General features: G+C 42.0%; 1 protein-coding gene across 5 annotated transcripts in view; it reads left to right on the top strand.

Moving 5' to 3' along the window:
• The window catches only part of NAV2 (neuron navigator 2), a 203,526-nt gene that overhangs the window by 97,112 nt on the left and 93,680 nt on the right, over positions 1-12,734 (top strand). For all 5 annotated transcript variants that reach the window (XM_063158172.1, XM_063158176.1, XM_063158175.1 and 2 more), the window contains 4 exons: positions 133-1,240; positions 3,480-3,592; positions 6,794-6,902; positions 8,430-8,849. In XM_063158172.1, coding sequence (XP_063014242.1) covers positions 133-1,240; positions 3,480-3,592; positions 6,794-6,902; positions 8,430-8,849 — 1,750 coding nt within the window. The remainder of the gene's footprint in view (positions 1-132; positions 1,241-3,479; positions 3,593-6,793; positions 6,903-8,429; positions 8,850-12,734) is intronic.

The following is a 12,734-nucleotide window of genomic DNA, read 5'->3' as shown; positions in this document are numbered from 1 at the left end:
ATACCGATGTGTCTTTTTAATGTTATCAGTGTGAAATTCTTGATGTTTAATTACAGAAAGAATTTCACAGTAGCTCTAATACCAGGTACTACCGTGTTGATTTATTGGGTTGTTTTCTGTGTTTTTTCCCAGAGCCTGCAGACAGCACGGCCTCCCAGCCCACAGGAATGAATGAAAATGTCTCATCCTCGGCTCAGAGCTGCGGCAGTGCTGCTCCTTGCAATAACTCCTCAGCCATCCCTCAGCCCAGCTCTGCTATTAAACCTTGGCGCAGCAAGTCCCTCAGTGCCAAGCACACAGCGACGTCTTCCATGCTGTCCGTGAAGCAGCCGCCAGCGGAGCCTCCCAAGCCTCCCTCGGAGATCGCCAAAGCAGCTCCCAACGCTCAGAAATCCATGCTGGAAAAGCTGAAACTCTTCAACAGCAAGGGGGGTTCCAAGGCAGGAGTGTCCGGGACCACGCCGGAGTGTCCGGGCTCTCGGGACAACAGCTGCGAAAAGCTGGAGGCGCTCCTGAGCTTTGAGGAGAGCGAAGAGATCGATGCCACCAGCCAGAATGTGAACAACCCGGGATCCATGTCCAGCAGCCCCAAAATTGCACTCAAGGGAATCGCACAAAGGACTTTCAGCCGCGCGCTCACTAATAAGAAAAGTTCTCCAAAGGGTAATGAGAAGGAGAAAGAGAAACAAAAAGAGAAAGAAAAGGATAAAAGCAAGGACATTACAAAGAGAACATCCATCACCGAGAAGCTGGAGCTGAAGGAGGAACCTAAAGAAGAACAGACAGCACTAACAACAACAGCAGAGATGCCAAAAAAGTCCTCCAAGATCGCGAGCTTTATCCCTAAAGGAGGGAAGCTGAACAGTGCCAAGAAGGAGGCCTCTGCCCCTTCGCACAGCGGAATACCAAAACCAGGAATGAAAAACACCACAGGGAAATCCTCAAGTGCCCCTGTTGCTGCCAAGGAAGGCGAGCGGAGCCGTGGCGGGAAGGCCAGCGCGGGGCTGTCCCATCAGAAGTCCCAGCTGGACGGCCGCCACTCCAGCTCCTCCTCCAGCCTGGCCTCCTCCGAGGGCAAGGGCGCGGGGGGCCTGCAGGGCAGCAGCAGCAGCCAGGCCGTGAACGGGCCCGCGGTGAGCACGCACACCACGGGCAGCAACACCGTCAGCGTGCAGCTACCTCAGCCCCAGGCGCAGTACAGCCACCCCAACACCGCCACCGTCGCGCCCTTCATGTACAGGTACGGCACCGCCGCCACAGGAGAGCAGGGCACTGTCCTTCTGCCAGGGATTCTGGGATTCGCATCCTCTGAGCCTCACAGTGGGGAAAAACAGTGCTTGTCTCACTTGCTGTGCCTGTGTTTGTGCCACAGCAGAATGCAATGTGGAGATTGTTCATCCACAGTGAGGGTGTTCTGTTCCCTTGGCCTGTCAGGGCCAGGTGTGTGTGTGTGTGTGTGTGGGGACTGTGGGTGACAGCCACGAGATTCTGGGCACTGTGAGCAGGTGAGTGCAGAATGAATGCTTGGCAGATTCAGTTTGGATGTAATGGAATGTAGTGCGATATAGTATTATATAGAGTATTATAAAGTATTTTATATAAAGCTCTATTATATAGAGTAATACAGAGTACTATAATACTGTATTAATTACTTTATCATACTATAGTTATATAATATACATAAGTATATATACTATGCTATAACTAATTGCTTTATCATACTATATTACTCTATATAATAGAGTAATTATATATAAATATAAATACTTTATAATACTCTATATTACTCTATATAATAGAGTAATATAGTATGATAAAGTAATTAATGAGCCTTCTGATAAGATGGAGTTCTCCTCATCGTTCATCCTTCGTCGGGGCCCACAGCACAGTGGCACAGGACACATCCCTGGAGGCTCAGGAGTGGGGTGTCCAGGAGGGGCATTCTGGACACTTCCAGGGAGGTGAAGCAGCAAGGGAAATGCTACATGATGGAGATGTCTCTTGCTTCAGGAGTGCAGGCAATTCATGCATTTTCACAAAAACTGATAGCACCAGACTTTTTCAACTTTGTTCATGTCTGAAGGATTATATAGATGTAATTGAACTTCATATAACTCAACTGTCCTGTAGGATTAAGGATGGCAAACCAGATATATTTATATGAGAATAAATGATTTATTTTTATAAGGATTAGACTAATAGTTCTCAATCAGAATTATTTACTACACAGTATGGGCAGCCATGATTACTAGTACAGTATAATTCACTATTTTTGAATCAACATCAAAGGAATGATGTTGAAGTTACATTAAAAGCAATTATTCAGTAGAGATTGGTGTTATTCACCCATAGCAATGTGGGGACATCTCTTTTGCTCACCCTGCAGGATGTCCCCACTCCAGGAGGGCTCTGCACACACTCCAAGGAGGGGTGTGTTAGAAGCCCTTGTCATTAAAGAGTGGGATTGGGCTTTTCTAGTGCAAAATGACATCAGTCCTGTGTGTCCTGGCCTTTTCTAGTACAAACTGACATCAGCCATGCGTGTCCTGGCCAGCTGTACCATCTCCAGTTATCAGTGGTGTCATTGTTGGTTCCTTTCTCAGGTGCATTACCAGGTCTGCCCCATCTTCCCCTCCCTGTGGGGAGGTTGAGCTCTGCCCTTGATGAGTCAGGCTGGTTTCAGGGTTATTCCACACCAAAAGCAGCAAAAGGCTCCTTCTCCCTCTGCCTCAGACAGCTCTGTAAATTGAACATTGTTCCAGTTGGTTTTACCCCCTCTCCAGGCACAGCATCCTGCTACAAGAGTCAGGTGAAATTAGGAGCATTGCAATAGTCATTCCCCACTGTGTCTTTACCTTTTTACAGCAGCACTTACCCTTGGGGCAGAACTTCCAGCTGCCTGTTGGTGTGGCTCTGTGAGCACAACACAGCACGACTTGGACAGTGAAATGAGTCACAATATCTTACTTAAATCTGGCAGGAAATCCTTACATCACCTTTCATTACCTGGCAGCCATAATATCAGACAATGAATTGGAGTTTGAAGTTGGTTTTGCCCAGTCATTTCTCTCAAAATGGAAGTGATGTTGAAGAGAACCTAGCAGGAGTGTAACATGACATCACATCTTCCCTGCTATATCTTCATGCAATACAGACTTTATTGGAGAGGTTCAGATTAGCCACAACAACTGATGTTATTGATAATTAAGGAACATATGGAAATCCAAGTGTTTTAAGACTCCACCTGACGAGCTGTGAAGCCTATCTTCGACTATGAATTTTTTATTTTTTACAGCTGAGTGCTTGTTTCCATTTCTAGGACATAATTCAACATGGGACTAATGAATTATGTAAAGCCAGTCTGCTGGTGTGTTCTGAGGAGTGGGACAGAGTGGCTGAGGGCAGGTGCACTCGTTGTTATCCTCGAGGCACTTTGGATGGAGAGTGGCTGCACATCCCTGTTTGGTTTTGCTTTCCAGATCTCAGACAGGCAATGAAGGGAACGTGACAGCCGAGGCCAGCACAGGAGGGGTCAGCATGGATTCTGCTCTTTATGTCAAAACTGCCCAGCCTGCCCTTGAGGACCTCTCAGGTGAGTCCTGCAGCATGACCATTACTGGCTGTGGTTTGGTTAAACAAGAATGGGCTAGAGCAAGTTGATTTTATTCCTACTGCTTTTGTTCTTAATAACTCTGTTTCTGTCAGCTCTTCAGCAGTGAACTGGGTGTCAATAATTTGAACTCTGGATGCTTAAGTTCAGCACAGGTGTGCGCCCCAAATTTCGTGAAATCACCAAGAATTCTTCCTGCTTAATGAGATGTGCAGCATTTATTAGGATTAAGCTACTGTAAGGATCCTAAGCATTCTCAAGCATTGTTTGATTTTAAAAACTTCATTTTGGAGCTTACAGAACAGACTGTGTTCATTTCCTTGATGTTTTGGTTTGGAGGAATCTTACTGTCACTCATATGAATCTGATCAATTTGAGAAACCCCCTTTGCAGCAGTAGGGCACCAAAATCCAACTGCACTCTATTGTGTCCACCACACAGAAGTTGAAGCTGGTTGTGGCTAGAATATGAGTAGTCTAATTTAGAAAGTATCTGGTATATTTATCTAGAATTCCTGCTACTGTAAGTATATGCTCGTTAAAAAAATAAATTAAGCTTACCAATATAACAAAGTGATTTTCAGCAACCACATTTGGTTAGAATATACTAGATTCTACTAATGTGATCTAAAATGTGTTTGTAAAGTCACAGTCTGATCTCCTCCTATCCCCATTTCAGCAATATCTATGACTTTTCTTACTGTGTGCTATTGCAGGATATCTCATCTGTAGAATTTCTCAGGTTTCTTTCCATCTGCTTAGTCTTAGTGTCCCCCAGTTTAATGTGGGGTTTGAAACCAAATGCCCTCCTTGGAAAAGTGGTGTGGCTAAAGGTTTCACAATGAGATCCATTTCATACTGCATTGTATATTCTGTCAATACTACCTGTGTGCTGATGGCAAAGGCAGAGTCACTGGAGGGGAAAAGGGCTGCAGGAATGCCTAAGTGAACATATTTGTGTGTACAATTTATACATAGGTGGATTAAGGCACAAGGGATAAAATCCCTGAGAACGTTTTTGGGTTCATATTTAAATATGAGAGTTGCAACTAAGAAACACAATGTCCAGCTGCTTAAACTTTTTCAGCATTGCCTCTTAATCATCATATTGGCTGTTTTCAGCCTGCAAACTGAGAAGTGTTTCTAGATCACAAAAGGTATTCAGTCTTTAATGACAGATGTTTTGTAAGTACAAACTATTACTCAACTAGAATATGTAAGTTTTGGGATCCAGAGGCAGAAGACAGCTGAAAAACTCAAACAAAGGAGATGCAAACCCCAGCTGTGCACAGCCAGACCAGACAGCAGCATGCATGGAGGGGCCTTGGGGGAAACAGAGCAAACTAAACAAATAGTCCCTCAGCCAAAATTAATTACAAGAAATACAGCACAGATATCTTCTCTCCCTGCATAGCTGTTGATTTAACAGCACATATAAAACAACAGAGAGCATAAGTGGGGAAAAATGGAAGCAGAATCGTTTAAGGATGCTGCCTGCTCATGAGGAGCTAAGTGATTTCAGAATTGAACTCTAGGGGCCAACTGTCCAATATCTGTCTCTAAAGTATACTTTCAATTTAACCAGTGGAATGGCATTTAAGTGAAAATTTGGTATCAATTTAGGCATAAGAGTGATCTCAGTAGAAATTGCTTCAGTTTGTCTCCTGTGTGTTTTCCTAAGAAGTTACCTACCATTTGCCTTCACATATGTGAGAGAAATGATCTGTAAAAGAGCACTGTGACATTTGTTAAGCTGAAGGCCTATAAATATTTTATGGTTTTTACTACAAAAATATGTAGATCCATGAGTATAGAAAATGTTTTCTGTCCCAGAGACCCACTGGCTAAAGTGATCAGTCTTGTTAGGTGGATGTTTTCAGTCCAGCCAGACCATAATTGTTTGACCCTCTGGCTTAAGTGAATTGTAACTCAAGGAGGTGATTTCCCAGAGTAGAGACTGACTAAAAGAAAAATGCTCACATGGGCACTAAGCACTTTGGTCAGTGGTTTGTAGCACAGGCAAGAGTGTGTGAGTGGGTTTTTCTGTGCCACCAACATGACATCTTTTAGAAACATGAAATTTAAAGCAGAGAATGTAGAAAGTTCCAACATCAGCTTTTTTTATCTGGTTCTTCACATTCCTGATGTGTGTAATATATAGATATCCATCTAAACTAGCAGTTGTGTGGGTGCCCAGCATCCTAGCAGCTCAGAAATGCATCTCATGTACAGAGAAGGCTGGTTACAAAATGTGAAAAGTTTTACATTTACGGTAGTATTTTCTTTAGTCATGGGTTGTAAACCCTTTAGAATGAAATAATTTCTTTCTGTGCCCAACAGAAGCTTTGTGACAGTTTTTTGGAGGTTCACTGTTCCAGCTTTCAGCTTACAAAGAATAGGCTGGCACTACTAGAAATTCACTCTTTAGCCTCCTAGAGGATTTAACTCTATAAAGCTCAGCTGAGGTAGCGACCAAAGCATTTCTGAATTGACAGCTGAGAGTACGTAAATAAATTATGCTGAAGCGCTAATTAAATTATTAATTTGATAAAATGAAATTATGCTGAAACAGTAGGAAGACTTTATTTTTTGTGTACATAACCTCTACTTTTAAGGAGCAGGACATGAATGTGTTTAGAATAAAGTACTTAAAGAACAGGATTTCTAATGCTGTGAAAACTAAGTCATCCCCCAACTTTGTGTCATGTAGCACATTTTAGGAACAGTAACAGTGTTATGTTGACAAGCAAAACCTTTTGTTCTTTTACCTGAAACATCACTCAGCATGGAGTCAGCACAGTTTAGTTTGTGGAAAGCTGTTAGTGTAGGACAAAGAAGATCTAGTGAAAACACAGCATTGGAGAAATTGCCTGTGTCAGGTTAATGTTAATTGCATCAATATATGAGATGGAAAGGGTGGTATTGATGGAGTGTGTGTTCTAATGAGGTTGAAAGTTAACCAGAATTTGAACTGGGTCAGCAATATCTCAGAGGCAGCAATGAGGGTAACCCTGCAGGGCCCATTTTGGTGTCAGGATGTGATGACGGCAGGTGCCTGCCAAGGGGAATGGAATCTCAATCAAACCAGCTTAGAAGGTCAGAAGAAAGTGCAATTGAGTGAGGCATGGAGAGCAGCTCAGTTCTGTTCCTGCCTGCTCCTCACTTCTGGCTTCCTTTCCTGCAGGGGAGGACCCAGAGACGCGGCGGCTGCGCACGGTGAAGAACATCGCTGACCTGCGGCAGAACCTGGAGGAAACCATGTCCAGCCTGCGGGGAACCCAGGTCACCCACAGGTAAGGGCACCTCTGGGCTCCTCACACAATGGAAACCACTCTCTGCAGCTCCTGAAAGGTGGCTCTGCTCAGGTGGGGCTGGGCTCTTTCTCAGGCAGCACTGACAGAACAGGAGGACACAGTCTCAAGCTGTGTCAAGGGAAATACAGGTTGGATATTAGGAGAAGTTTTTTACAGAAAGAGTGGTAAAGTACTGGAATGGTCTGCCCAGGGAGGTGGTGGAGTCACCATCCCTGGATGTGTTTAAAAACAGACTGGATGTGGAACTGGGTGCCAGGGTTTAATTGAGGTGTTGGGGCTGGGTTGGACTTGATCTTGGAGGTCTCTTCCAGCCCAGTGATTCTGTGAATTCTGCTACTTTACATCTCTTACACCTGGGCTGCATCCTTAGAAAAATTATTAACACTGACATTGGGAGATTATGATTTTGTAATTTTTTGTCTTTAATGCACAGAATTTGAATAATGTTTGCTAGTTACTGAGATGTATGAAGAGAAATAGAAGTGATGGGATGGGGTGTGTAGTGACTCAAAGGTCAAGAATAGTCACATCTTGTTAAATATGTGAGGTGATGTTTGAATATAAGTTACAGTTTAAAATGTTTCTTTTTACTATTGAGTAACTTCAGTGCATTACACCTCTCTCCCCATGTGTAATATTTTGTTTAAATAAGAGGTGAACTGTGCTTGACCCATATTATCAAGTGCATAACTTAAATTCCTGACCAAACTTCAGGCAAACAAGTTCTTCTAATATTGTTAGTCATCTCCTGAATGTAACTGCTTTTTTTTTTTTTTTGTAAAGCAGCATTTGGAAATCTTCAGCAATATTTAAAATATGCTGGAGATAAACAAAGATTGCTATTACATTTAAACATTATGTGAGTTAGATCTCTGCAGTGTTGAACAGGAAGTTGGGGAGAATAAGCTTTTGTTTTTTTACGTTTGGCCCATAATGAGGTCAGGGTCCTACCTAATGCTTGGTGCCTTATGTGCCCCAGCCCTACATGAGTTTATTGAGGGAACACTTTGTGTTTTGTCTTTTTGTCTGAAACTGAAGCAGAGCTTCAAAGATGAACTCCCAAAGCTGGTTTTATTTGCAAATTTCAAACCATGAGGCAAACCATGACATAACACCACAGCATGTCCCCCTTGTTTTGTTTAAAGAAGAGGACTGGGATTGTGGCGCAGAATGCTTGCCAAACCACAGTTGGTAAATTGGTTCCTGCTTTTCAGGAGGGTCAGTGTTTTCCACTGAGGCTTCCATGTCACCCATTGGAGCACTCAGGGCTTCCAAATGGTATACTTCAGGAGGGGAAGATGAGCTTGAAGTTTGCTTGTAAACCATGCGCTTGATTAGCCCAAAAACAATGCTAACAACTACAGTAACAATAACTACAATAAAATTAGACCAAAATGTGAAGTCAGTCAACTAACTTTATATGGAGTTTAGAGTTATACACTGAAGCAGTACAGGATTGGAAACATATAAGTGCTAATGGATTTTATCCCCATCTCTCCCTTCAAGCACCTTGGAGACCACGTTTGACACCAACGTCACCACCGAGATCAGCGGCCGCAGCATCCTCAGCCTGACGGGGCGGCCGACGCCGCTGTCGTGGCGGCTGGGCCAGTCCAGCCCGCGGCTGCAGGCGGGCGACGCGCCGTCCCCGGGCAGCGCCTACCTGCCCTCCGCGGGCAGCGCCTACCCGCCGCGGGGCAGCGCCGGCCGCTTCGGCAGCGCCGAGCCGGGCGCCGCGCGCTACCTGTACCCCGCGCCGCTGCGGCGGCAGCTGGCCACGCGCGGCAGCGGCCTCTGCCACGTGGACATCGCCGACAAGGCCGCCGATGACATCGACCTCGAGGGCGTCGCCATGGACGCCACCGGCTACATGAGCGACGGCGACGTGCTGGGCAAGAACATCCGCGCCGACGACATCACCAGCGGGTGAGTTCGCGCTTCTCGCGGCTCTTTGTCACTGCCGTGTGCTCTGAAAAATCCCTTCACCAGGGTTTCTTCTCCCGGGAAGGTGAGAGACCTTAGAGAAAATATTATCTCATAATATAGAATATTATATCGTTTGCTTAACATTATAGAATATTAATATTTGCTTAATATTATATAATAATATTATCTCATTTGCTTAATATTATATAATAATATTATGTATTATATCTATAGATATATAATAGATGCATCTATATCTATTATGTTATTATCTCATATGGTTAATTTTATATAATATTAAAATTTGCTTAATATTATGTAATAATATCTACAATATCAATAGATATATAATAGATATATCTATATGAATTATATAATATTGTATATAAAATTTTATTAATATTATATAATAATATGTATTATATCAATAAATATATAATAGATATTTCTATATCTATTATATTATAATATGTCATTTGGTTAATATTATATAATAATATTATCTCATTTGCTTCTCCTAGGAAATTGAGAAGCCTTAGAGAAAATATCTCATAATATGTAATATCTAATTTGGTAAATATTATATAATAATATTCTCTGTTATATCTATATGTATTATATAATCATATTATCTAAAAAATTTGCTTAATATTAAATAATAATAGTCTCTCATTTGCTTCTCCCAGGAAGATGAGAAGCCTCAGAGAAAATATTATCTCATTTGGTTAATATTATATAATATTCAAATTTGCCTAATATTATATACTAATATTCTCTCATTTGCTTCTCCTGTGTTTGCTGCTTTGGAATGTGTTGTTTATCCAACAGGTGCATCTTTGATTGGTTCCATGTGAATTGTTTTTACTCAATGACCAATCACCATCAGCTGTGTTGGACTCTGAGGAGTCAGTCATGAGTTTTTATTATCATTCTTGTTACGCCTTCTGTCTGTATCCTTCTCTCTTTCTCTAGTATAGTTTTAGTATAGCATTCTTTAATATAAGTACATAAAATCATCAATCAGCCTTCTGAGAACATGGAGTCATATTCTCATCTCTCACCTTGTTTGGGACCCCAGCAAACCCACCAACTCTTCTGTTCTGTTTATTGCTCTGTATTTCTGTGATTATTTCGAGAAATAAAAGCCAGCACCAAAGGTATTCTACTGATTTTAATAGGCCTTTGGCGAGACAGCCTGTTATCACAGAGGGATTTGAACAAAATTCAAGTTTTTAAGCCCATGTTAAGAAAGTATCCCTAGATGGGAAGCTATTCAGGCATGTGATGAAACGTTTTCCAGAGCCAAGACTCGCAGTGGTTGCAACGTTGATCGGTGCCCAGGAGATGGAGGGAGTGAGGCACGTTTTGTACTTAGCTGAGCTCCCTTGCTGCCTCAGCTCTGACAGACTAGGTTGCTGGAAGGGAATGAGTTGGCATCTCTGTGCTGGGTAGAATAGTAGTACGAGCAAGAAAACGTTTAAAGAACAAGTCAGTGTGCAGAAATATGAAGTGATAGTTATTAACAAGGTTTTACATCAGCATTTTATCTCTGTCTTGAGTGAAAAAAGCATTTGTTCTTTGCTCCAATGTCAGTTTTCAATTCGTCTACTTTCAGTTCCTAATATAAAAGTCATTTTTTCTTAGCTCAAGCATTGGATTGATGTTTAAAATTATCTTTGAGATTTAAATGGTTAGGTGTTTTGCTTTTTCTTGTTTGGTTTGATGGGGTTTTTTTGTTTATTTCTTTGTTTCTGTGGAGTTTGTTTTTGGGGGTTTTTTTTTGTTTGTTTGTTGGTTTGGTTTAGGTTTTTTTTGTGGCAGTCCTGGCTGACCATTTTGCATCTTTTGCTTTTTTGTAATTTTTTTTATTAGTGATATTTCTAGTGCTGTTTGCTTTTTTAAAAGACATGATATCTCTTACAGGAATCCAGCTGCTGCTTTGTCCTTAACTGAACAGTTCAGTTCCACCATCTGGAACCCTCCATTAATTCTGCCCATTATGAATATTTGGATATTTTCACACTTTTTGAGAAGTCAGACACCTTCTTTATATGCTTCATTAGGGAAGCATATAGTAAAGTAGCTGATGCAAAAATCAGTGTGAAATTCTGTTTCAGATAAAACACCAGTAGCTGTTGCTGCATTAATAATGCATCAAATCTCTAAAGCACCTTGTGATTTCCTCATATACATCAACTTTCACCTGGATTTTGTAATGTTTTTTGTAGGAACAGTTACTGCTTTTCCTCTGGACTATGAATTTTGTTTAAATTTGTGGGTGTAATTTTGGTCTGGAAGCGAGGAAAGTGCATTCTAAGTAGCACCATGGTTTCTATAAAGCACCTTGAGTCGTAGTTGAGAATTACCCCTGGCAGAGCTGTGTCAGCTCAGACTTCTGCTGCTCAGAGAGGAGCCCCAGTCTTTGCAGACCTTTACTCAGTGTACAAAATTCATATTCCAGGTTAAGGAAAAGGAAAGAGCAGAAAAGCTGTCAAATTTATGAATTATTTAGGCAGAGAAATCTGTACCTTCACTCATCTCTGTGTATCATTTCCTTTTCTGGGCCTGGTCATCCTGCAGGGTAAAAATTGGGAGTCTCCATAGTCTGAAAGTACAAGAGTGGTGTTTAGACTCTGGGCAAGAAAATGGTTTTGCCAGTTGGTACCTCTGTCACCAAAGCAGGGAGTTATGTACCCAGAATGATTAACATAGCAGAAGAGTCATATACTCTGCCCTACCTCACTCCTGGCCTTGAGTTCTGGGATATCTTTAATTGAGGATCTGACTCTTTTTTCCCCACTAGTTTTTGAAGGAGTGAGATACTTTTCACTTTTTACTCATGTAAAAGTAACTGATAAATGAGATCTCAATTAAAGGTTCTTAGGACAAGAAATGCATACAAGTAAGTTTTTCTTTTCCACATCTTTTGCCTTTAGCTACAGGAGTCTGTTTTGCTAAATAGTGTGAGTTGATTTGTCAATTCATATAGCACTGTTGGAGTCAGTGACTAATTTCCAGTTGGTATTGTAGGTAAATCCGTTGTTGGAAAGATCAGCTCCATTTCCAGGTTGTGGACAGGGTTTGGAGATGGGCAGTGTGGGATTCCTCTGCTTGCTGCACTCGTGGGCATTTGGAGGGAGCCTTGCTGCAAGCAGCCCCACAAGCCTGGGGTTGCAGTCTATGGATGGTAATGATGTGAGAAGGGAATATTGCAGTATTAAATTGCAATAACAGCATTCCAATATTAATGGAGAAGGATAAAAAACAAGGTTGTTACCTTTCATTAGGTGACCCCTAATGACACTGGGTTGCCATCTCCAGTGTGAGCAGATGTTTGGTAGCCTTTTCTGTAAGTTACGTTCCCCAGTGTGTGTTTAATTCAAATAGTAAGAAAAAAATAGGATGGCATTGTGTTTTTGTGGGAGAGGAGTAACAAACTTCTTAGAAGTCAGAGAGGTTGCTTGTAGAGAAAGCATCCGTGTGACTTGCTGCAGAACAAATCACCAAGATCAGTGGTAGGGCAAACAGGCTCAGCATTTCCAGAAGCCCAGCTACACTCTGTGCAGAGCAGCACAAGAGGGTATTTAGAGCATGAATAGCTCTTTATTAGCTGGTATGTGTTTCACTTTGTCATTTTTCAGAATTGCTACAATCCCGGAGTCTAAAAGCCTTGGATCTATGTTTTCATTGGCAAACTGATAGGGAAGGAAGCCAAAATATTTGTTACAGCCAAAATAAATCCAATGGCCAAGAAAAACTAGTTTAGCCCTGTGATCCTGGTGCTTTCTCTGAAATGTACTGGGTCATGGGAAGCTTCATTTGGCCTCCCTTAATGAGTCTGCTCAAGCAGAGCTCTGGCAGACACCAGGATTGCTTTCTTAGGGT

Source organism: Melospiza melodia, chromosome 6, assembly GCF_035770615.1.
Source record: "Melospiza melodia melodia isolate bMelMel2 chromosome 6, bMelMel2.pri, whole genome shotgun sequence".
NCBI lineage: Eukaryota > Metazoa > Chordata > Aves > Passeriformes > Passerellidae > Melospiza > Melospiza melodia.
Note: the sequence above shows the minus strand (reverse complement) of the source record. Positions and strands in the feature narration are given on the sequence as shown.